Source organism: Thamnophis sirtalis, unplaced genomic scaffold (genome assembly GCF_051295495.1).
Source record: "Thamnophis sirtalis isolate CommonGarterSnake01/CBP01778 unplaced genomic scaffold, rThaSir2_p1.2 scaffold_3, whole genome shotgun sequence".
NCBI classification, from domain to species: Eukaryota; Metazoa; Chordata; class Lepidosauria; order Squamata; family Natricidae; genus Thamnophis; species Thamnophis sirtalis.
Genome location: NW_028261383.1, coordinates 67,594,866 through 67,619,652, shown reverse-complemented (window position 1 = coordinate 67,619,652; position 24,787 = coordinate 67,594,866). Strand labels below are relative to the sequence as shown.

General features: G+C 38.0%; 1 protein-coding gene across 1 annotated transcript in view; it reads left to right on the top strand.

The window, feature by feature from the left end:
- Positions 1-24,787, top strand: part of CACNA1D (calcium voltage-gated channel subunit alpha1 D) — a 148,733-nt gene that overhangs the window by 88,792 nt on the left and 35,154 nt on the right. Inside the window, exons 31-38 of the mRNA XM_087708217.1 lie at positions 1,697-1,762; positions 5,067-5,158; positions 7,532-7,691; positions 11,215-11,342; positions 11,457-11,553; positions 13,000-13,102; positions 14,615-14,716; positions 20,585-20,715. Coding sequence (XP_087564343.1) covers positions 1,697-1,762; positions 5,067-5,158; positions 7,532-7,691; positions 11,215-11,342; positions 11,457-11,553; positions 13,000-13,102; positions 14,615-14,716; positions 20,585-20,715 — 879 coding nt within the window. The remainder of the gene's footprint in view (positions 1-1,696; positions 1,763-5,066; positions 5,159-7,531; positions 7,692-11,214; positions 11,343-11,456; positions 11,554-12,999; positions 13,103-14,614; positions 14,717-20,584; positions 20,716-24,787) is intronic.

Genomic DNA, 24,787 nt, shown 5'->3' with positions numbered 1-24,787 from the left:
GGATTGCGCAGGCGCTGTATGCGTCCTGCGCATGCGTGGAAGCGCAGAACTCATCAAAACCGGGTAAGGAACACGGGTGGGCAAGTGGGCCCGTCGCCGTTCCCGGAAGTTACTTACTTCCGGGTTCGCCAACCAACTGGTTCGCGGGGACCACCACGAACCGGTTGAAACCCACCCCTGATACATATACATATATAACTGAACTTGCATTATATTGATTGGAATATATATTTATATTATTTTAGGTATTTTTTAGTTATTTTTTACATTTATGTACTGCCCAGCTTTCTCAAAGAGGGACTGGTGGTATACAATAAAATGTTAAAATATAAAACAGTATATATGAAAGTTAAAACATTTTTAAAAATTTAAGAGGAGACAAGAGATTAAAATTAGTTGAAAGGCAAATGGAGGGCTTTCAGGGAACTAACTGGCCCCAAGACTGCATATTCCCCTGGGCTCACCAGGTAAGGCTGCAGAGCATGTCTTAACTTCTATTTGGCAGGCCAGGAAACTGGGGGTCAGTCTCACCTCTGCAGAATAATATTCCACAAAGTGCGGGCAACAGCTCTCTTCCTAGAGTCCACCGATAAGAATTCTTTAAATGATGGGGTCTGTAACATTCCCTGCCTGCCTGATTGGGTGGGATGGGATGATGGGATGGGATGAAGACAGTTCTGTAGGTACCTTGGCCCCATACCAACAAAGATCTGATTATGCGTATAGATCTGAATAATATAATAATCTGCATAGCACTTAGATTGTGCCCAATTCTTTGCAGTTCTGATTAAACATTTTTACAAGAAATTGGTGAGACATATTTTCTGTGTTCCCATGATTACAGACTAAGGATAATAACCTGGCTCGTAACTGTTGCTGTTAGTTCAAAAATGCTAATTCTTCATTAAGAAATATGCAATCATAGTTCTTAATTGTTCAACAGGGTGAAAATTACTAATTAAAATCATTAGTAATTTGGAATACTAGTTTCAAAAGCATTTATTAACCATAAAGTCTAATCCTATACCGATAGCCCTTGACTTGCAACCACAATTGAGTGTAAAATTTATGTTGTTAAGTGAGAGTTTGTTAAGGGAGTTTTGCCCCAATTTACAACATTTCTTGCCATAGTTGGTAAGTAAATCACTACAGTTAGGTTAGCAACATGGTTGTTAAGTGAATTGGTTTCCCCATTGACTTTGCTTGTTATCACTTTGCAAAAAGTGATCACATGACCCTGGGACACAGCAATGGTCATAAATATGAACCAGTTGCCAAGCACCTGAATTTTGATCACATGATCATGGGGATGCTGCAAAGGTTGTAACTGTGAAAACATTCATAAGTCATTTTTTTTTCCTGTGCCATTGAATGAATGGTGTCACTAAATGAATTGTTGTAAATCAAGGATTACCTGTATACGTTATTTTAAAATAACATTTAAAGTAAAGTAAGACTCAGCTTTATGTTGAGTCACTACCCTGAAATAGCAAGCAACATTGAAGCCAACATATTAGTGTCATTTAGTACAACATACTTTCATCTGTGGATAGCATTTTAAATAACTGTAACCCTGCCAATCTTTGTCTATTTATTTCTGATGAGTAGAAATTAAAATTAGAAAAACGTATAGTCCACGCATAATAGCTTCAAAAATAGATGCAAGTTATTATTTTCAAACTTCCTTTCATTTTAGGCTCTGCCATATGTTGCCCTTCTGATAGCTATGTTGTTTTTCATCTATGCTGTTATTGGAATGCAGGTAATAAAAACAAATTATTTTTTTCCTAATGAGGAAGTATATGATGAAAGTCAATTATAAAGGGATGGGATATTGACAGTTTTTTTTTTTTTTTTTTTTTTTTTTTTAATTTGTTTATTTATAGGCCGCCCTTTTCCCTGAGGGGACTCAGGGCGGCTTACAGTCACAAAGGGAAAGGAAGTGTGGGACAATAACAAAAAAGAAATGTGCACAAAGTAAAAATTAGATAATAAAACTCAACATTCACTCAGCATTCGGGGGGGGCAAAATCAAATTATCCCCAGGCCTGACGGGCTAGCCAGTTCTTGAGGGCTGTGCGGAAGGCCTGGACGGTGGTGAGGGTACGAATCTCCACGGGGAGATTGTTCCATAGTGTCGGAGCCGCAACAGAGAAGGCTCTCCTCCGAGTAGTCGCCAGTCGGCACTGACTGGCGGATGGGATACGGAGGAGGCCAACTCTATGCGATCTGATGGGGCGCAGGGAGGTAATCGGCAGAAGGCGGTCTCTCAAATAGCCAGATCCACTACCATGGAGCGCTTTATAGGTGGTGAGTAAGACCTTGAAGTGCACCCGGAGACCAACAGGTAGCCAGTGCAGCTCACGGAGGATCGGTGTTATATGGGCGAACCGTGGTGCGCCCACGATCACTCGCGCGGCCGCGTTCTGGACTAGCTGTAGTCTTCGGATGCTCTTCAAGGGCAGCCCCATGTAGAGCACATTACAGTATTCCAGCCTAGAGATCACAAGGGCTCGAGTGACTGTTGTGAGGGCCTCCCGATTCAGGTAGGGCCGCAACTGGTGCACCAGGCGAACCTGGGCAAATGCCCCCCTGGTCACAGCTGAAAGATGGTGGTCAAAAGTTAGCTGTGGATCCAGGAGGACTCCCAAGTTGCGGGCCCTTTCTGAGTCTCTTGCCAATCTGTGTTAGAATACTTATTGTATGTAGAGAATGTGCTAATGTGCTGCCAACACTTTCATTAAGACTCCTGGACAAATTTAGCAGTTAAAGGATTTTTTTTAACCCCTGGACTGAACTGCGGTCAATGCTACTTAATTCATTCACAAATGGGAAATGAGGTTTGTAATAGTCTTTTCTATATAGTAAAAGCTTGCAAAGAGGCAATAAGATGGCAATTGACATAGTCATAGATTAAACCAATGAAATGGTTAGTGATCAGTGGTGGGATACAACCGGTACGCCCCAGTATGGGCGTACCGGTGCCTGCTGGGAGCACAGGTGCCATTTCAGTACGGTGCTCTGGAGCGCCCACCTGCTCTCCCGCTCACCTTACCTGTATTTGAGCTGATCAGGGTTTACATACACATGCACGGAGTGTACAGAGCCTGTGCAATGCACTGCCGAGCAGCTGGAGCGTCGCGAGCGGTAAGTACGCATGCACGTTCTACATACGTGCATGTGGTGGACGCCTGGTCCCGTTGCACCATACTGGTTGCAACGGGATCCGGAACCCACCACTGTTAGTGATCATTAACCATAGCATGGTAGTAATGCAACAGAAAAAAATACATATTAGGAATTAGGATTGAAATCAGCACAACTAAATATGAGTAGGATCTTTCTTTAAATACCATCTATTACAGAGCCAGAAAAGTTTCTGATTAATATAATAAACAATTTGAAGAGCTAAATTATCTCCCCCTTAACAAAGTGCTGAAATATTTGGCATTTTTTTTAGTTTGGTGGTTGGGGAAAACAAACCATAGACAATGTATAAAAGCTATAAGCAAGCCCCCAAAGGCTGCTTGGTGGGTTGAAAATTTCTGCCCAGTCTTTTATTTTCCATTACTTTTTCTCCAGTTTCTTTCAGTTTCCTTCCCTACTCCTTGCAATTGTACCATCTTCTTTCACTCAGTCTTGCTCTAGGCCTGTTTGTCATAGGACAAAGATGCTCCACCAACCACTTTTAGGGGTATTTCTTCACAGTATATGCCACAACTAAACAGCTACATTTTGCTGCATTCCACTCCCATCAGAAAATCATGCCATTCTAAATCTTGCTGCATCTACAATGCATGCCCACCAATGTAGAGAGTAAGAAAGATAACCCTGGATAAAGATGTGCAGGAACCTGGACCAAGATTTAAGTTTAGAAAGTCCAAATAATATTTAAAATTGGCTCAGGCAGGTCTAATTGTCTAAACTATAAGGAGAAGGAGATGCATCCCGATCAGGCTTTCATAATTTTTTATTAGTCAATCTCAGTACAAGTAGTTATTGTGTGAAGCTGATTTTATGGCCTGTTCTACCTAATGAGCCTGATACTGGGCACCAGAATGGGTCTGTGTTGTGCTGCTCTCTATATGTTGTTACCATGAAAAATCCCATATTAAGCTTGAAATTCCAACCCAAAGGAAATACTCCATCCAGTAAAAAGCCTCCACCAGTAGGTGTGCACAGTAATCTGGTAACTACTCCATCCATTCATCAATTGAATAATTAATTTTCAAAAATGTTAAATTTATGGGACAGCTATTCATTTACAAGGTAGCAGCAAACAATTAAAGTTTAATGTTTTGGCTGCTTGCTAATAAGCCAATTGGTTGACAGAAAGATGAAAGAAATAAAGCCAGCCCTACAGTGCTCAAATTCAACATCTTGAGGAGCAATATTAGAGAAGCAGAGTAATACACCCTAAGCTGTTCCCTGGGTGGCTCATCTACAGTTTAAACTGGAGTACAGGAAAAGACCCTCCACCCACAACCAGAAGGAGGAAATGAGTGAGACAAAAGGAGAGAAGATAATAGAGGTGGAGATGATGCAAATCCCAAATGTGACAAGGTGGCAACAGTGTTTTGGATCTTAGAGATTATATAAATGTATTTAAGGCTAACCCAAACATCAGTTAACTAAGAAAGGTGGGAAGAAAACGTAGACAGTTTTGACTGGAGCATAGACCTATATAAAGGTATTGACTTCTTTATATCACAGAGGACAATCTATGTGTATATAGCTTCATTTTTCTCTATAATGGAGTTTTATCCAATTGATTCGTATCTAGAAGTCTTTTATTAGATAAAATAATCCAGAATAAAGTAAATAAATTAAACACCTGGAGAGCTGAGGTTTACTACCAATCTGTATTGTAAAACCTGACAATTATGGCTAAGGATCAATGTGCCAGTAAATAATAATTATTAGTATTAGTATTATTAGTATTAGGGTTCAAAAATAGGAAATGTTTCATATTACAGGCATCTGACTCAATACTGCAGGAAATCAACTGTTTAGGCTTATCAAAATTGCAAAAGGTTACCATGGGTAAGCTGTTACTTCTCTTTCAGGTATTTGGCAAAGTTGCTCTGAAAGATGGCAATCAAATTAACAGGAACAACAACTTTCAAACCTTCCCCCAAGCGGTGCTTCTTCTCTTCCGGTAGAATTTGTTTATTACTGGCATAGAATATATAAGGATCCAGTTTGGTCTAGTGGTTAAGATACTAAGTTAGGAACCAGGAGACTGCGTGTTCTAGTCCCACCTTAGGCATGAAAGCTGGCTAGGTGATTTTGGGCCGGTCACTTTTTCTCTCAGCCCATAACATCAGGCTAGGGCAATAAAACAGTTGGTCAATTCCTGTTATAACCAAATGGATCAATCCTTGGTTGACCTGGAAAAAGGGTGCTTTGAACTTGTGGAGTACTTTGAAACTCTAGGAAGAAAAAAAAAGAGTTCAAAAATGTGTGCAATGGTTTTGTGGTAGGTTGTGAAAAAACACTTTATTAACATAAGAAGTTAAACTTCTGTTCCTTCAACAGTACATATAATATATAGGTCATAAACAAGTGAAGTATTTAACATACCTTAATCCAAGATGGGACATCAGATGAATCATTATGGTACTTTTTCTGGAACTTCTGAGTATTCCACATATATTTAGTTTGCCAATGAATTAAAAATGACAGCGAAGAAGCTAGAATGCAAGAAATGCCAGATTCTTGCTTGTTTTCTATCATTTGGTGATTTTTACAATTTTTCAAATGTTTAATGTTTTACTTAAAAAGAAATGAAAATATTCACCTTAAACTTCTACCACGTTGTAAACAGCCTGAAACAGTTGTCCCGTTCGATACTTTTCATAATGCAGAAAGAGACACTTCATGAGTAGATATGTTTTATGTGGTCATCAGTAGCTAACAGAAAAAGACAAAGGACTGCAGGAGATACACTGCAATAACTTCCAATTAAAATGTCAATTGCCAAAGATCAATGTGAGAGTCTATAATTGAATATGAGTAGAAATTACATATGAGAGCTAAAAGGCAATTTAGGTAGCCTAACCGTTTACTGTCCACATATCCTCCCTTACAGCCCCAAATAACATGACGGTACAGTTAGATAAGTCTGTGTTAAGATTATACATTCAGTAGCTGCTGGATCCCTGTCCTGTCCAATGGGGTTACAAGGAACATCAACAATACATTTAAAGCTGGTAGATTCATAGGAAAAGCAGAGAGGAAAGCCCCATCCAGGGACCAGAAAGTGCAGAGGTAGAACCATACAATTAAAACATATATAGTATAAGCTAGTTAAGCAGCAGACTCAAGTTCAGACTAAGAAAATTTGTAGATTGTTTGGGACTGACTGCAGTAGCACAGGAAAGCAAATGATAAAACTGTATTTTGACAACACAACAAAACCATGTGACTTACATTATCTTCACTCAATGTTGGGATACAAATATTAAAGGCCAGGGTGCATGTTTCATCGTTTTTTTCAACAACACAGTTTGCCCAGACGCCTATACAAAGGAAGACTGTACCTAATACTCTCTTAAAATTGGTTTTGTAAAAAAAAATTAATATAGTTATCTGTCTTGTGTATGAATTCTGAGCCATTGACATCAACAAAAGCAATAGAATAAAACACCTACAGAACAAGTTAAAAAAATTAAAGCATTCATAACACAATAGTAGTCAAGTGCTATATATATTACAGTATCAGACTCAACAAACCACACTTACATTAGGCTCATCTAACTGCCTGGAAAGTTATATTTTTTTCCTCAATATCTGGGAGAAAAAAAACCAAGACTTCACAGTCTTCTGGAAGGCCAGGAGGGTGGAAACTGAGTATAGGGGAGTCTGCTTCGTAGGATAGGTGCCATAACAGTTGGTCCTTGGTCTAACAAGATGGCATTGTTTAATAGAAGGGATGGAGCAAATTTAGAGATGATCTTGGAGAAACTGTTCAGAGGTGACTACAACATGTGCAAAAAATGTTTTAAGCTTATGAAACAAGGAAAGGTTAGGAAGAAACCCAACCTGGCTAGACCCTGACTCTCTGAAGTATAGGATGGAAGGAGAAGTAGGATACCTCCTGCATTAATTGTGCCATTCTCAATGGATGCCTAATAATATAGTGTAATTGGAGTTCTGTATATTTCTGGGCTGCTTATTCATTTAACCCCTAAATCTATGTGGGCTCTAGATGTTACATGTACAAGCAGCCTAGGACTCCTATAGGACTCCTATTACACTACATCATAAGGCAACCATTGAGAATAATTACTAAAACCCGCCAGGATAGTACATTAATACTGATAAAATCAATGTACTTATACTTTCAAGATTTTAATGTGAATAGACATAAATATTTAATATATTTTTAAATAAACAGCCATAGCATGACTCTACTGTGCACTCACTCAAATTGTCTGGGACCATTACTAGAAAACAATAATAGTAATGTTATGCTAAAAAGAACCAATATTACTTGTCTTATTTTATCTTCCTTTGTTCCATATTAAAGGTGTGCTACAGGAGAGGCTTGGCAGGACATCATGCTAGCTTGCATGCCAGGAAAACGTTGTGATTCAGACTCCGATTTTAACCCTGGAGAAGAATACACATGTGGAAGCAATTTTGCTATTATTTATTTCATCAGTTTCTATATGTTATGTGCTTTTTTGGTGAGTCTAGAAAGTAAAATTTCTGAATGGCTAAAATTTGAACAGGCAAATGTACTAAAGATTAATTATATTAACTTACAAAGCATATGTTATGTCATGTTTAGTTTATTTAGTTTAGTTTAACTTATAGTTTCCTTTCCTTATTGCTGTTACTCATATGGTGCTCCACTTTCAAAAACTTTGTATGCCTGCAGTATTAATATCAGATAAAAACCAAATTTGAGTTAATGCAATTATTATCCATCAGTATAATATATTCCTTTTCAAGATAACATGCTCTTATTTTTCCTCAAAAAGCTTTCTGAAGGGTATGGATTTTATGGCTTTCCAAAAATATAGGAAGAAGAGGGTGTTATAAATATTTGGTGGGTAAGATGTGTGTTCCAAAGGAGGGGACAGTCCCAAAGAGAACACTGCATGTAATCTATCTACAAAGTGCTAAGTGTATGAGTGACTAAGAGGAAAGCCTCTTGATCTAGAAAAGATCACGAAGCAAAATAATCAATATAATGATGGTTGTAAAAAGGCATTCATGCCTACAGCTTACTCTTGTTATTCAGTCAAGAATCATGGGTGCAATAGGACTCCCAAGTTGTGGGACAACTTATTTATTTATTTATTTATTATTTATTTATTTATTTATTTATTTGTCTTGTATGCCGCCCACTCCCGAAGGACTCTGGGCGGCTCACAATAGACAGGGGAAAGGGGATAAATAGACAAAGACAGAGACAACACTTTGAAAACACAACATTCACAATTTCCGTGGGGCTGGATGTTTCACAAGCCCCCCGGCCTGCTGGAGCAGCCAGGATTTGGTGGCTTTGCGGAAGGCCGGGAGGGTAGTAAGGGTCCGGATCTCCACGGGGAGGTCATTCCAGAGGGCTGGAGCTGCAACAGAGAAGGCTCTCCCCTGGGGGGTCGCCAGCCAACATTGGCTGGCAGATGGAATCCGGAGGAGACCTAACCTGTGAGATCTGATCGGTCTGAGGGAGGTAATCGGCAGGAGGCAGTCTCTCAGGTATCCAGGTCCGATGCCATGTAGGGCTTTATAGGTTACGACCTATAAACTCTATTTGCAGAAGCATCATCTTATCCAGAATCAAATATGAACTATTTCTGGACTCAAATCCAATTCTGTCTTAATAGGTTTTAGTGAAATCCCATTTTTGGACCAAAATAGCCTCCAGACACTGAGTTTACCATATCATTTACATGGTGGAAATATGATTGGATTGGATACCATCAGCATATTGAAACTTCAACTGATCCCAGCAGATGATCTAGCTTAGTAGCTTTGCATGGTAGTGGGGAGAAGATCAAGTCTTGTAGCAGTCCATAATGGAGCACTTGACCTCCTTCTATTGACTGACATCAGCCTAACATCAACCAGCCTAACATTAATACATGGCAAGATACTGGAAAAGATAATTTAAAAAACCAGATCTATGAACATCTAGGAACAAATAAATGTATAACTAGAAGCCAGCATAGGTTTGTTAAAAACAGGTCATGCCAAACCAATCTTATTTTTTTCTTTGACAAAGTGACTAAATTAGTAGACCATTGAAATTCTGTGGATGTAGTATACCTAGATTACAGTAGCATTCGACAAAGTAGATCACAAACTTCTTGGTAAATTAGAAAAATGTAAGCTAGATAGCATCACCACCAAATGGATTTGTAACTAGTTGACAAACCGCATTTAATAAGTAGTCCTTAATGGTACTACATTAGAAGTAAACAGTGGGATACCACAAAGTTCCATCTTAGATACAGTATTCTTCAATATCTTTATAAATGACTTAGATGAGGGAATAAAAGGATAACTCATCAAATTTGCAAATGACACTAAGCTGGCAGGAATAGCCAACATCCCAGAAGACAAACTCAGGATCCAAAAAGATCTTGACAGACGTGAACAATGGTCCCTATCCAACAAAATGGAATTTAATGTGGAGAAAAGCAAGATTTTACATAGCAGGAAAAACCAAAAGTACATGTACAGATTAGGCTAAACCTGGCTCAAAAACTGTAACTGTGGGAGGGACATTGGAGTCTTAGTAGACAATCACTTAAACATGAGCCAGCAGCCAAAAAAACTAATATAATCTTTGGTAAATCTATAAACAGAGGCATCAAATCAAAATCACAGTAAATTTTAGTACTACCTTATAAATCCTTATTAAGACCACAACTGGAATAATTCAAACAGGTTTGGTCATCACATTACAAGAAAGATGTTGAGACTTTGGAAAAAAGTGCAGAGAAGAGCAACTAAGACGTTTAAAGGCCTGGAGACTAAAACGTATGAAGAACAGCTGCAGGATTTGGGTTTGGCTAGTCTAGAGAAAAGAAGGACTAAGAGGTGACATGATAGCAGTATTCCAGTATTTGAGGGACATATTGTTTTCCTTAAAATATTTTCTTCTAATAGCATTCTGATTAATGAGAACATATTTCTTGCCTTGATATGAATGTGTTCAGTAATATTATGCCTGGTTAACATAGCATTTTCTTTTTTTAATTGTCTACTTTTTTCTTTCATTGTTGTTGCAGTTTTTATTATAAAATGTTTGCCACAATTAACATTTTAAATCACTGAAGTTGCTATAATGTTTCCAATTTCTTGGGAAGCTGACATTTTAGTATATTTAAGAATATTTTACATTAATTCTAATCTTCAAGGTCATAAATGGTATGGACCAAAGCCCTTTTAAAATTAGCTTCCACCTATAGCCATGATAGCAAATCTATGGCACGTGTGCCACAGATGGCACGTGGAGCCATTTGTTAGGGCACGCAAGATATTGCCTGTCAGTTGCAGCGCGCATGCACGTGCTGGCCAGCTGGCTTCGACCTTCTTTTGAGGCTGTTTTTCACCCTCCGGAGGCTTCAGTTGCCTTCAGGAGGCTTTTCTGAAGACTCTGGAGGGCAAAAAATGGCCCTATGGACAAACCGGAAGTCACCATTCCCAAACTTCCGGGTTTCCCATAGGGCCATTTTTCACCCTCTGGAGGCTTCAGGGAAGCTCCTGAAGCCTCTGGGGGGCCTCCGGGGTGGGGTAGAGGGGCTGTTTTCGCTCTCCCCAGGCTCCTAGAAAGCCTCTGGAGCCTGGAGAGGGTGAAAAAAGCATGCCAAAAGCAAGGGGAGCGCTGGTCATTCACACATGTGTGCTTGCTTGCGCACATAGCATTATGAATGTGGCATGCCTCTGCACAATCCCTCTGCACTCCCTCCGCTTTTGGCATGTGATCTAAAAATGGTTAGCCATCACTGACCTGTAGGAATCTGTCCAACCTTTGCTGTAATAACCCTTCCACTTGCTATCTAAAGAATGGAAGGTGTACATAAAAGAAAAGGCTTTCCCAAAATTGATTAACAGGCACCAAAATTCTTTTTCAAAAAAGATATATTTATTTCAGAGTCCAAATCTAATTTAATAAATAGACAAAACTTTCAAAGCGTTCTTTCTGATTGCTATCTGAGCTATATGGTAATATTGTCTTCTATTATTTTTAAGATTATCAATCTTTTTGTGGCTGTCATCATGGACAACTTTGATTATCTGACACGTGATTGGTCTATCCTTGGTCCACATCATCTGGATGAATTTAAAAGAATATGGTCAGAATATGATCCTGAAGCAAAGTAAGTTACACTCATGACTACAATACATCTGCATCAAAGGAGGTGAAAAACAAAGCAAAACAATGCCTAATTTAAGTCAATACTCTTTAACTTTTTTAAAATCTTTTTTTATAGAGGGAGAATAAAACACCTTGATGTTGTTACTTTATTGCGACGTATCCAGCCTCCCCTTGGCTTTGGGAAGTTATGTCCTCACAGAGTAGCCTGCAAGGTAGGCCGAGGTCATTGAATCTTTGAAAACCTCTACATAATGCACTTTTCTAGAGAAGAGATACCTGTATATTCATTGCACCCAATTCTCCAGTATTAATTATTAGCTTTTTCACTAGGCTCTGTTGGATATTATTACAAAAATAATGCCACTTCTTTCCTTTGTTCTGGTTCATTGAAATGGAGTAATATTTGACTGGTAGTATAAGGAAGTTTTGAAGAATTCATTCAATAGTCAAGATTTTTATTAACTGCCTATTCACAGTTAAGAAAGAAGGTAAAGAAAGCTTACCCTAATTAAAGCAAGATTATTGATGGTTCTTAGTTTTAAAAAAATACATGACATGGATTTTGCTGCTGAGATCACTAGCTCATGTGACTCATGTAACTTCCAACTAGGACTAAAAGGCCAGCTGAGATACTTCAATCAAAAAAGGTTGCCTATCAACATAGAATATAAGCAGGAAAAGCACAGTAGCTTCTGGTTGTGTGGACATTTCAGGTTTATACTGAAGTTGTATATACAAACACCATCCTATCTTCAACAGATCAGCAGTGTTGTGGAAATAGCAATAGCATTTAGACTTATATACCGCTTCATAGTGCTTTTACAGTCCTCTCTAAGCGGTTTACAGAGTCAGTCTATTGCCCGCAACAACCTGGGTCCTCATTTTATCTACCTCAGAAGGATGGAAGACTGAGTCAACCTTGAGCCTGGTAAGATTCGAGCTGCCAAATTGCAGTCAGTGGTAGTCAGCAAAAGTAGCCTGCAATACTGCTCTCTAACCGTGCACCACCACGGTAATGCCTTAACATTTATACTAAAGAAGTAGTAAGCAAGTGAATCATAGCATGAAACTATCATTCTTCTATTAATGTAGATTAGCAAATGCCTTTAAATTATCCATGAGGAGAGCATGATGGAAAGGATCATCTTATTTTCTTTGATAAATAAAATACTTATAGTTAAATTAAAAAAAAAACACATGGCTCATTTCAGAACAATGGAAATTTAAAAGATATCTAGAATCGTTATCCACAGAAATTACTTTTGATTCTTCCTGCAGCTGTAAATATTTCCCACTGATTTTATGAGAGAACTAAACAACTATGAAGCTATCAAATAAAAAGAAATGAAACTTTTAGTAATTATGGTATGCTCATCCCAAATATTTATCTTCTTATCTTAATGTATAAAGTATGTTTGGTATGAATTGTTTTATGCATTAATTATAAAACACACTTATGGAACTCTCATGTCAGGCAGAATTTCCTCTATTTTGTAAGATATCCCTGTAGCATTCAGCTAATGATAACTATGAATAATAATAACTAGTTGATTATGATATGACATCCTATGCATTTTTAGATTAATTTCCTGGGCATACACTTTAAACATCTGCTAAACACATTCTTCGTGTCTATTTGTTTTTTTAAATATCTGCAGAGGTTGGTAGCCATGAACATGCCCCTAAACAGTGATGGAACAGTTATGTTTAATGCTACTCTATTTGCTTTAGTAAGAACAGCCTTGAAGATCAAAACTGAAGGTAGGCGCCTACAATAAACATTTTAATCATTCTTTATTTCTCCTTATCAAATAATTAGTACTGATCATTGGTATACGTGGTGGCCACCCTGGAGACTTTGTAAATGTAAAAGGTTGCATGTATGTCTATGGAGATTCTCAGTTATCCAGGTCATGGTTGTCCCAAATATGCTTTTTTTCAAGAGGCAATTGGACTTTCTGTTTTTTTTTTGAAGATGTTTCACTTCCCATCCAAGGAGCTTCTTCAGCTGTTACTAATATAAACTTCAAATGACCAGCTGTCTACAAGGAATAGAAATCCTTACATTCCCCACTATCCAGTCAGAGCTGAAGAAGCTTCCCGAATGAGAAGCGAAAATCTTCAAAGAATAACCATAAAATACTGTTGCCTCTGGAAAAAAGCAACTTTAGATTGCAATTTATGGTTCTCTGTAAAAGTATTGTAGTTATGTTTGTAGCACAAAATCACAGTATTTTGTGGGACAATAGTTTCCTTTACCAAAAAATAGCATGTAGTGGGAATCAGTTGCATTTTGAACTTTGTATGCACACTGGTTTTGATTTCTCAAAATCTCTAGCCTTCAAAAAATTGTATATATGTGCAATCAGAAAATATGTTTTATCAAATATGAATTTCATTGGTATCAGTAGCTTCTTTATTTTGCACATTTGCTTCAGTTTGGTATCTACGGACCAGAGGACCAATTATTCATAACCATTGTCTTCCTTTTGACAGCTGCTTCAGTACATCCAGGGAATTTACTATCAGGAGATAAAATTTTGCATATGTCCAATACATCAGATGACTTTTTGAACTACTCTATATTTTTAAGATATAAATCTGTTTGACAATGATGGCATTTCATATAAAGTCTTCCTTCTTATGCTACTTGTTCATTGAAATGGCTGTCACTAATGTTGGTGTCTGTCAATTTCCTTCTGGATCCTAACCAATATTTCTTCTGTGCTTATTGCTGAAGGATCTGTGAAATCAGCCTCCTGCTGTCACCCTTCAGCTATCACCCTCCAATTCAGGCTTGTGAGCTTCTCAAATGTATCCTGGTGGCCACTGTGTTTGTTTCTCTATTCATTCTCTTCCCTTGGCACAAAAACAGAGCAATGTGGGCATCTTCCTGAAACAGTCCAAGTCAGATAGGAACCACTTCAAAATCTGTTAATCCAATCGGCTAGTCTTGCTGTGGGAGGAGAACATCACAAATCTACTGGAAGTGATAGGTCTTCTCTTGAATCTGAGTCTTTTGAATCTAGAGGAGTCATATTTGACTATGTGGTGTTGTCCCAAAGCAAAAGCAAACTAAGCTGGTGTCAAAGCTATTGACCTTTTGTGGAAACTTCATTTAACTTTGGCTTAGCTGTAGAGATCCAAACCATGTGCAGAGATATTGACATTTTGCTCTTTAGTTACGAATTCCTTCCTTCCTTCCTTCCTTCCTTCCTTCCTTCCTTCCTTCCTTCCTTCCTTCCTTCCTTCCTTCCTTCTCACTTTTCTCAGGAAATTTAGAGCAAGCAAATGAAGAACTCAGGGCAGTCATAAAGAAAATCTGGAAGAAAACTAGTATGAAGCTCCTGGACCAAGTTGTTCCTCCTGCTGGTGGTTAGTAACATGATTTCCTATAACTTTTACATTTTAAATACAAAACACAGAAAAATACTACAACAGAATGCTAATGTTAACCAAGCGACAAGATAGTAAAATTTTATATACCAATTTACAGTAAAACACACAACATAGCATTCTGAAATAAAGAATTTAAACTTCAACCTTACACAAACCTTTCAATTTATAGGCTTCAGAATAATAAGAAGCCTTTATTATCTTCACTAACACATTTAAATGTGGAATTTAGTCTAAAATTTTTGAGCCATTCTTTCATTTATTTTCCTTCAACACAAAATGATCATGTAAGCTAAATTGCTTCCAAAATTTAAGAAAATATTTAATCAAGAGTAAGTAATTTTATTAAGAAACACAGAGTAAACAATCCGCTAATGTTAGTATATTAGCTAGAACTATGTAACTAGGAAAGTTATAATTGATTTAAATGAAATTATGCATCTAAGTTAAATGCAAATATGCTTATTAACTATATATGGATGGTTATATTCTTGTTGATAGATATAGTGATAAAGTGTTGACTTTGGGTGATGTTCTGATTTGCTGTTTTCATTTTAAAAGTGCAGGATCTCTTGTACAGTTAGAAAACATCTGAGGCTGTTGTCAGACATCCAAGAGACTCAGCTATTGGGGTTCATCTTCTAAAATGTTTATGCTTCACTGCACTTCTTTACAATAGCGGATTAAGGCTCACTGGTGCCCTAACCACTGACAAATCTCGGTGCCCCCCTTCTTTGTACATACTGTACAAATCTTCATTGGCTTTTTTTTCTTTCTCAACTTTGTGGTGCCCCCTTTGGGCCTGGTGCCCTAAGTATGTGCTTAGTCTGCTTAATGGTTAATACACCACTGCTTCTTTAGTAGTATTGCACCCTTCAAGCTCACTCTGGTTTAGGTTTTTAAAAATGACTTACTGCTGAAGGTACTAAATTCTGTCCTCCCTCCAAAGATGACCTCCTTAGTATTTCAGGAGACACAGAGAGAGAGACAAAGAGAAAAAGCATGTTTAGCTGTCCTACTTTTCAGCCAGCCCAGAAGAAGCCCCTGGCAACTGACAACTCAGATTCAGGGTGGGATGGGACAATGCCAAGCAATGCCAACTGTCCAGAGAACAGATACTGCACATTTAAAATGACATTTCTGTGTTCCCTTCTGCTTTTTTCTAGCCGCACAGCTGATTTCTTGCATGGCCTAGATGAGTTTGCTTTTGTTGTAACAATGTGCTTGAGCTTTTTCTGCAGCATCTATTCCTTTCAACTATCAGTCTTTTCAGAATATTCTGAAGCAATTCTGTTTTAGGGTGGTGGCATGGAATCAGTGTTGCCTCTGGCCAGCTTTATTCCCCTCTTTTTATTGAAATACGGAGACATGCTTCAGAATAGCAAGCCATGGCTGTCTAAACTGAGCATGAAGAGCCTTTTACTGAGTATGTGATTCAGACCTAACACACAATGCAGGCCTTCTTTAAAGTAGAGTTGGAGAGTTCAGCACAATTGCCTCACCGTGTACAAAATGATATCAATGTATTTGTGACAAAATGAGTGACCGAACCTGCCTAAAGCAAAGGCACAAAAGTTGTCATTAAAATGCAGGAAACAGAAGACTGCCAAATTTTGGTGCAACACTAAATTCACCAGCACAGAGAAATCTTAACAGAGTATAGGCAACATGAAAAAGGAAAGGACGTCATAATAATATGGGAATATGAAATAAAAACAAACCTATAAGAAAGGAAGCCTGCAGATTCTCACGAGTCTGAAATAAGTTCAAGATTATATAGCTTCAGTTTAAGCAACATCATAATTTGAAGAAAACTTTGTGAATTGTACTGGTTTATATTTCAGATCAGACCAATGGCTTAGAATGAAAATAGATGAATTGGATAAACCAAAGTTTTTAATCTATGTTAAGTTAGGTCACATTATTTCATTAGTTTCAATATGCATTACCACTCTCAGACAAGACCTAAACAGACTAAATGTTACAGTCATTTCACCATCTCTCAATAATAAGCAGGGTTATGGAACAAGAACTACTAAGATAAGAAGGTATTAGATATTTTTAGATACTATTAGCATTAAATCCACTAATTTTCTTAATTTATTAATACCTAGAAAGAAACTAAAAGTGATTTGCATATCATGTGACAAGTTATACTGCAAAAAATGTAGTTCAAAATGAACGATAATAGGAAGAAAACCCCACTAGAAGTCATTTGTCTGTTTTATTCAAAGGTTTCTTTTAATGCCCCTATTCTTAACTCTTTTCCAAGCACAGACACCTATCTAGTATTCTCTTTTTTCTTCCATACTTGTTTTGTTGAAATTCATTCCCCTCTAATATTTTTTCGTGTAGATATCAGCTTTGTTTCTACACCCACTTCTTCCTAGCTGTTCCCCTTCACGTATCTAGCAATGTATACGGTGCCCAAATTAAGATATTAAGAAAGGGTCCATGTTTGGTATGTGAAACGTGCTCTATGTCTCTCCCCTTTGCATATTCTGCTGTTCTATTACAAGCAAGAAATTGCAAGCAAAGGCAGGTGAATGTGGGAATACGGATGTGTGAATATCCACTTTCAAACATGCTTATACATCAGAAAAAAACATTTGTATATTCTAATAGGTCAGCTTAAGGCATGTTTGTCTATTATAGTGTACAAAGTATTTTGTCCCATTTACTTTATTTCTCAGTCCTCTGAAATCCATTTTAAATAGCCTTCCCATATTAAAATTAATAGTTTGAGAACTTTTTGGAAAGAAGCTTTGTCATAAGCTCATAATTATCTTAATAAATATTTTTATTTGTATCTCGCCTTTATTATTTTTACAAGTAACTCAAAGCAGCAAACATAACCAACATGTCTTCTTTCTATTTTCCCCACGAGCAACCCTGTCAGGTGGGTTGGGCTGAGATAGAATGACTGGCCCAAATTCACTTTCATAGCTCAGGTGGGACTTAAATTCACTGTCTCCCACTTTCTAACTGGTATCAGATTTGGGTTAATGTCAGGGTTCCAAGTAACTTGAAGCTAGGGTTTCCTCAAAGTTCCATTTTATTGGAGATGTAATATTGGCACATCTGGAAAACCCGAATCTGAAAGCTTCCAGGTTTTCCTCACTCAAGTGAAAGTTCAAGTCCCTGCCCAGCACCCACATGTCCATCACATGATCCAATCAGGATCCAATCCAACTGGAAATGCCTCCCAGTCACAGCACTCCAGGTACAAGGCAAAATATCCTTGACTCTCTGAGAAAGAAATGTTATTTAGACTATCTATCTCCCATACGCCATATAATCCCCCCTCCCATTTTTCCCACAGTAGAAAATGTGGCAGGCCTCAAGGCCCAAAAGATGTAAAAGATAGCTTCCAGGCCTGACACCTGGTATCTTAACCATTACCAATATCAGATCTGTGTGCAGATTTCATTTCTTTTATTACTTTTATGGCATCCAAGTTTTAGCACCATCTTTTATTCAGAGGTAGTCTTTAAGGTGTGTACTTCGTTAGTTGGTGTCTCCTTCAACATATTAGATTAATATAGGCATTACCAAGCAGGACAGAACATACAGGCAGTTGGCCTAATCAAAAAATCAAATTCTTATCATTCCATGAGTTCCTTTTTGTGTAGGCTCAAAATGCATGTCAGTATTGCATGATTTTCTACTGAACTAAATTCTGAAGGATTCTGTTTATACAGACAGGGGAACATTCAGTGCAACTATTCCGTGGGCATTTTATGGTTCAACTGAGAAGTTAATTCAGTGTAGCCTCAATGAGATTCATTTTAAGAAAATAGTTTCCAAGGTAGATTACACATTAGATGCTCTCATCCTTTTCAAATAAAGTTAAATAAGTGTGATGATTTAAAAAATAAAATTACCTGACTTTAAATTGTTAGGACTTCTAACCTTCCATTGTCACAAATGGAGATTGATGAGGATCTTTTCAAAAGACATTTTGTCACATGATAAGATCAGGCTCAGTAATGCTATTTAAGAGATAGCCTGGAACAGACTGGACTCCCAACCAAGTGACTTTAAATCTTAAATTTTGTCCTTCTAACTCTTCTAATGGAGCACAATATAAAATACATTACCAAATATGGGCCTGCTCTATAGGTAGTACTGTTAATCTAACCAGAATAATAACATTATTTCGGGAAGGCACTTTAAGACCATCTTGCAATGATGTAAAAAGTAACATGGATGAATCTTTTTTTTAAAAAAAAAAAATCTCTTTTCTGAAATCAGAATCAGATATGGTAGCAAAACAATTTATTTGATTCAGTGGTAGATTGCAGACAGTATACACCGGTACGGGTGTACCGGAGCCAGCCTGGAGCACCAGATACTGTTCCGGTACGGTGCTCTGGAGCGCCCACCCGCCCGCCCGAGCTCCTTACTGGAGTTTAAAGTCTTCTGTGCTTCTGCACAGGGCCAGGCGCATGGCACGTACAGCTCCTGCGTGATGCTCCAGGGAGCAGCTGGAGCGTCACGGAGCGTCATAGAGGCGCTTGAATGCACGCGCACGCTACTTGCATGTGCATGTGCACTGAACGCATCCATGAGGATGCCGCCTCCTCATGGACACGTTCAGTGCTCATGCACATGCGAGTAGCGCACGCATGCATTCAAGCGCCTCCGTGATGCTCCGTGATGTTCCAGCTGCTCCCCGGAGCATCGCACAGGAGCTGTACGTGCCATGTGCCTGGCCCTGTGCAGAAGCCTTTAAACTCCAGTAAGGAGCTTGGACGGGTGGGTACCGGTTGGAACGGGATTTGCAACCCACCACTGATTTGATTATAACACTAGTAAAGAAACTCTTCACAGTTTTCAGAAAAAACTGCCCCTTTTGTACCTTAAAAATTACCACCAAAGTGTGGAAGGCCATCCAAAGGAGATCTGGAATCTGTCAGTGAGTAGAATAATAGTAGAGCAATGAGAATCTCACTGTGAGCCAAGCGTAAAAGTTAACTTGTTCTTGAAACGATCACTCATGAGTAATATCTTTTAATAGTCATAATACTATTCAACATATCCAGTTATTGGAAACTAACATCTGCCAAATTCTTTCATATTCCGTAATAAAATCTTCCTAAAGACCCCATGAAACAAAGCTTCCAGTGTAAGGACATACATTTAAAATAGTAGTATTTGCTCCAGAGCCTGATTTCTGATACCTGTCACTTTATTTTATAATTGGCTGAGTATTGTCACTCAGAGAAAACCTACATAGCAACTCAATAGCTTAGAAAGTTAGGTGAATAACAATAACGACATTTTGAATTTGTTATAAAAATAAGCTCCTTTTATCAATAATGTCAAAGCTTCATGCAGCCCCCATAAAATTTTGATAGTGAAATTACAATTTTTTTTGACATGGAGGGAAAATTGTCAGTTTAGTTGCTTAATTAAAGTTAGATTTTACTGTCTCCAACATGCAGCTCTTGCCTAAAAAGTTGCACATCCCTTCTTTAAAAGGACTAAGTCCAAATAAACCTGAGAATTTCCCAGGATTCTCTTATATCTTAAGCAATTTGGTTCAAATGGATGAAAGTATTTCGGGTCGATGTAAAGATCAGCCTCTTAAAAGAACTGCTTCCTCTTTGAATTCTAATAAAATAATATATTTTCCTTTCATAAGACATAGTTCACTTATCTGCTTCTAACTGCTTAGCCTAGTTTGCCTGTTAAACATTGCTTTCTGCTAGATTCAGGTTGCCTTGTTATAAGCCAGAACCCTAATGTACAGAGCACATTTTTTTCCTCACTTGGATAGAGTATATATTGGCTTTTAATGAAATGTGCTGAGGTGGGAGATATCTCTCTGGTCTGTTCATTTAGATGATGAGGTAACCGTGGGGAAGTTCTATGCCACCTTTCTGATACAGGACTACTTTAGGAAATTCAAGAAACGGAAAGAACAAGGACTGGTGGGAAAATACCCTGCAAAGAACACCACCGTTGCATTACAGGTGACTTTGTTTTTCCTACACTTTAACTAACCATCTTGCAAGTTTATTAATAACCACAGGTAAAATAGCTGTAGATGCAATCAGCAATGCTACAAGGACTGTTCTTTGTAATGATGACTGGGGCCCTTCAACATTAAGAGGAGTAATCTTATTTTTGCTGTGGGTTGAAAGGTAAGTGAAGAATATTTTAGAGAAGCCGCAGCAGATAGGATGAAGGTAGGTGTTACATTTTTAAGATGCCAATCTCCACAACATCATGTATGAGAGCCAGGTTCCACGTGAATTTAAGTGGTGTGTAAGTAACCTTTCTATATGAACTGTCTTCTGCATACGTGAAGATCTCAGAAGAACCATTGACAATAGGAATAAAGAAGCTTGAAAATGTCCCTTGAGGGAAAAGAGACACCTCCAAATATTGTGAATGTACATGGAATTACCACACTTCTTATTTTCATGTGCACTCATTCCTAAACAGCAACATAATAGCTACACTATAAGATGTTGGGAGAAAGTATCCCATTAATTAAATCAATATGGACATAATGCTGCATGTTCTAGGGACAGATGAGTATGGTTGTATAGAAGCATTAATAAATCTGAGCAAGGGCTTTTCTGTTTACATATATATTTCCACCAATATGTGAAGCTTATGGGCATGATCATCCAGTGGAAAAAGCTGGCCTGCACTTATCCCATTCCCATTTGCTGAAAGATAAGGACATAAAGAGAGCTCTTTATGAAACATTGTTTGACAAAGGATGTAAAGCTTTGATTCAGGGTCTGCTAGAAGTAGAGATGGCCCTACCCTTGGGCAAAATGAGGACACCTCCTCGGGAAGCAAATCCTGAGAGGCAACAGTGAAATATCAGATTGTGTTAGAAACCTTTCCCGGCAGTTCATAAGGTAGCCTACTATCCTTAAAAGAAAAAGATGGCAGATACTAGTTCATTGTCAGGAATGAAGTATGATATTACCAGCCAATCCAGCAGCCAAAGATGGAAGGATGAAGCAAAACTGTTTGTAAGAATATAGATAACATATATGAGTGCCATTGGTATGTGAACTGCAGGCTATATGTAACTCTTCAGTTTTGTGGTCTCAAAAGCAAATGCAGAATTGGTGTGAGGGAAAACTTTTTATGGTTGAAGTTTTTTAAGAAATTGGACAAGCAAAAAATCTCACCTTCCTCCTCCTTCAAATTACGCACTCTCAAGATCTCTCTATATAGCCACGAAAAGTTGCTTCTGGGTTCATGCTCCTTTAATATCCCACACTGGCAAAATCCAGAACTGGAACACTACCAAATGCCAGTGTGCCTCACACAACATACACCATGTTCCCATTGATCAGCAAATAGCTGGCTTTAGAACTAATTTCATAATAAATCTCATTACTTTGGAAGATCTCACTTCTGCCATCCCAATAGTTCTGCCCAGCTGGCCTCTAACTCTGAACAAATAGAGATTCACACCCCCCCCCCCCCGACACATAGTTCATCACAGAAAGGTTGCAGTGAGTCAGGGGAAGTTCTTCTCACTCACAATCCCCCAAAAGGATGGACGTGGCACAGTGGTTAAAGTACAGCACTGCAGGCTACTTCAGATGACTGCTAGCTGCAGTTCGGCAGTTCACATCTCACCGACTCAAGGTTGACTCAGCCTTCCATCCTTCCGAGGTGGGTAAAAGAGGACCCAGATTGTTGGGGGCAATAGGCTGACTCTGTAAACTGCTTAGAGAGGGCTGTAAAAGCACTATGAAGTGGTATATAAGTCTAAGTGCTATTGCTAAAGCTTAAAACTAAAAATGTAAAAAACTGAAATCCATATGTATGACATAAAGCCACATTTGCACCATTCAGTGCAGCGTCACTATCTCTCTTCACTATAACATTTGTTGAAGTGGTCATAACCAATTACACATTCAGATAGCTAAGCCTCTTTCTGATATTTTTGCATATTGCAGAAAGATCAGGAAAGTGAGAGCAATGAAGGTCAGGCCTTCATGTTGATAGGTTGTAGGGGGGTATTGTTGCTTAGATCTATTTCTTTTATTAAATGTATCATTCTGGAGATGTGTCTAAATTGTACGATCCAATTGGTGTGATACAAATAGCACAACAAGGATGTATGCTTCAGAACTGGAAATCTGATGATTCAATTATCTCCTGCTTTTTCTTTGTTAAATACTTTTTCTAAAGGATAGTCATTTTTTACAGTCATTTTGGGGGTCATATCTTGCTTTTTTAGTTATTAGCTGAACTAGGAGCTATTTTAAAAAGTTCAGTATGATAAAGACCGAGTTTTCTTTTCTGAAGCAGCATTGTTAGGATGTGAAAAGTTTTTATTGGACCTGTAGGATCCTTAGCTTATTATATAATTATTTTTACATGAATGCTCCAGAAACAGATATTCATGTAAATAGGACCTGTATTTCTTCCTTCATAATTGTACTTATGCACTTGAGTTGAAGACCATTTGGATGGGTGAAGTGGTAATTAAATCTTTTCCCATCCTGACTCTATGGCTAATTGCCAAACTGTGAATTGCCAAACTGTGAAAGTTAATATTGGACATTTTCAGTTTTGAATCTTATATTGGCTATAGTAACAGGTGGTGGCAGTTAGAGCTTAAGAACAGCTCCCTGCTAGATCAAGCCATGACTCAGTAGCCAACTAATTGCTTCTGAGTGCTCAAAGGAAAAAAATAAACCCTGAAAGATGAGACATACTTTTTTGTGCTGTCATTTCCTTACAACCGGTATTTATAAATGGTATCCTAATCCAGATAGAATATTGGGTCTCAGAACAAATAGTTGTTGATAGATACTGAAATTCCTTTATTTTATAACCACAACAATTGCAAGATGTTCTGGTGATGACAATTTAAAAGACAAAACACTCGGTGCAGTTAAATTAACAATGGAAAGGCATATTTGAGGCCAAAGGGTACTGAGTATGCATCAGCTGTGTCTGAGGAATGGTTACAATTGAACCCCTAGGATTAGGACTTAGTCACATAATAGTGAAAAAGGCTTCCTCCAACAGATCATATGAAAAATATATAGTCACTGGATAGTGGTACCAGTGATTAATCAACAATATCTCTAGCAGGTGCTAGAGGAGTGCTTTTTCTTCTAGTAGCCATCTTTTCTAGCTAGCTATTTATTTTTCTTTTCTAGCTAAAACGACTAGCTATTGTTCCTAGTGCAGGGGTGTCAAACTAACGTCATCACGGCGATGTCATGTGACATATCGAGACTTTTTCCCCTTTGCTAAATGGGGCGTGGGCGTGGCCAGCAGGCCAGGAGTTTAAGAGCCCAGTCCTTGTGGTTCCTTTATTATAATTTTGTTTTCATTTAAAATGAAGGCTGCTTTTATGACACTATAATATTTTAGCTGGAATGTATATTGCTTGGATGTTTAGGTCACAAAGAAAGGCAACATTCAGATTTTCTTGGTTGCAATATGAAAATTCGTTATGTTTCTGAAACATATATTTGTTGCACCAGCTATGCTTTTTTTAAAAAAAAAAATCAGTATTGCAAGACATACAGTGAACAAATATTTCATTTTTTATGTATAGCTATTTGTTTTTTTCTGAAGGTGAATCATAAATTAGTTGATGATATTTCATCCAGTTCTGTGTTGTTCTTTACCTTGGCTACTGAGCAAATATTTAAGAATAATCCTGAAGAGAGAAAGAAGTAAGGCTGTTCAAACTGTCTGAGTTTTCTTTGTGATACACAGCCGTGGGTGTAATATTTATATTTATAAACATTATATAAACATTGATATTTTTAAAAATCATCATTTTTTGCATTCTCCTGTGGCACCACTAACTTCTCCCAAATCACTATTATATATGATGGGTCAGATGGGTCAGTGAAAACACAAAGAAGCCTTGCAAGAATTTAATAAGAATAGGAAGACAAATATAGCAAGGAATATTTCAGGTTCTAAAAATTCCAGTGTCTACAAAACAGTGGTGGGTTGCAGGCGGTATGCCCCGGTACGAGAGTACCAGAGCCTGCCCGGAGCATCGGATACCGTTCTGGTATGGTGCTCCGGAGGGCC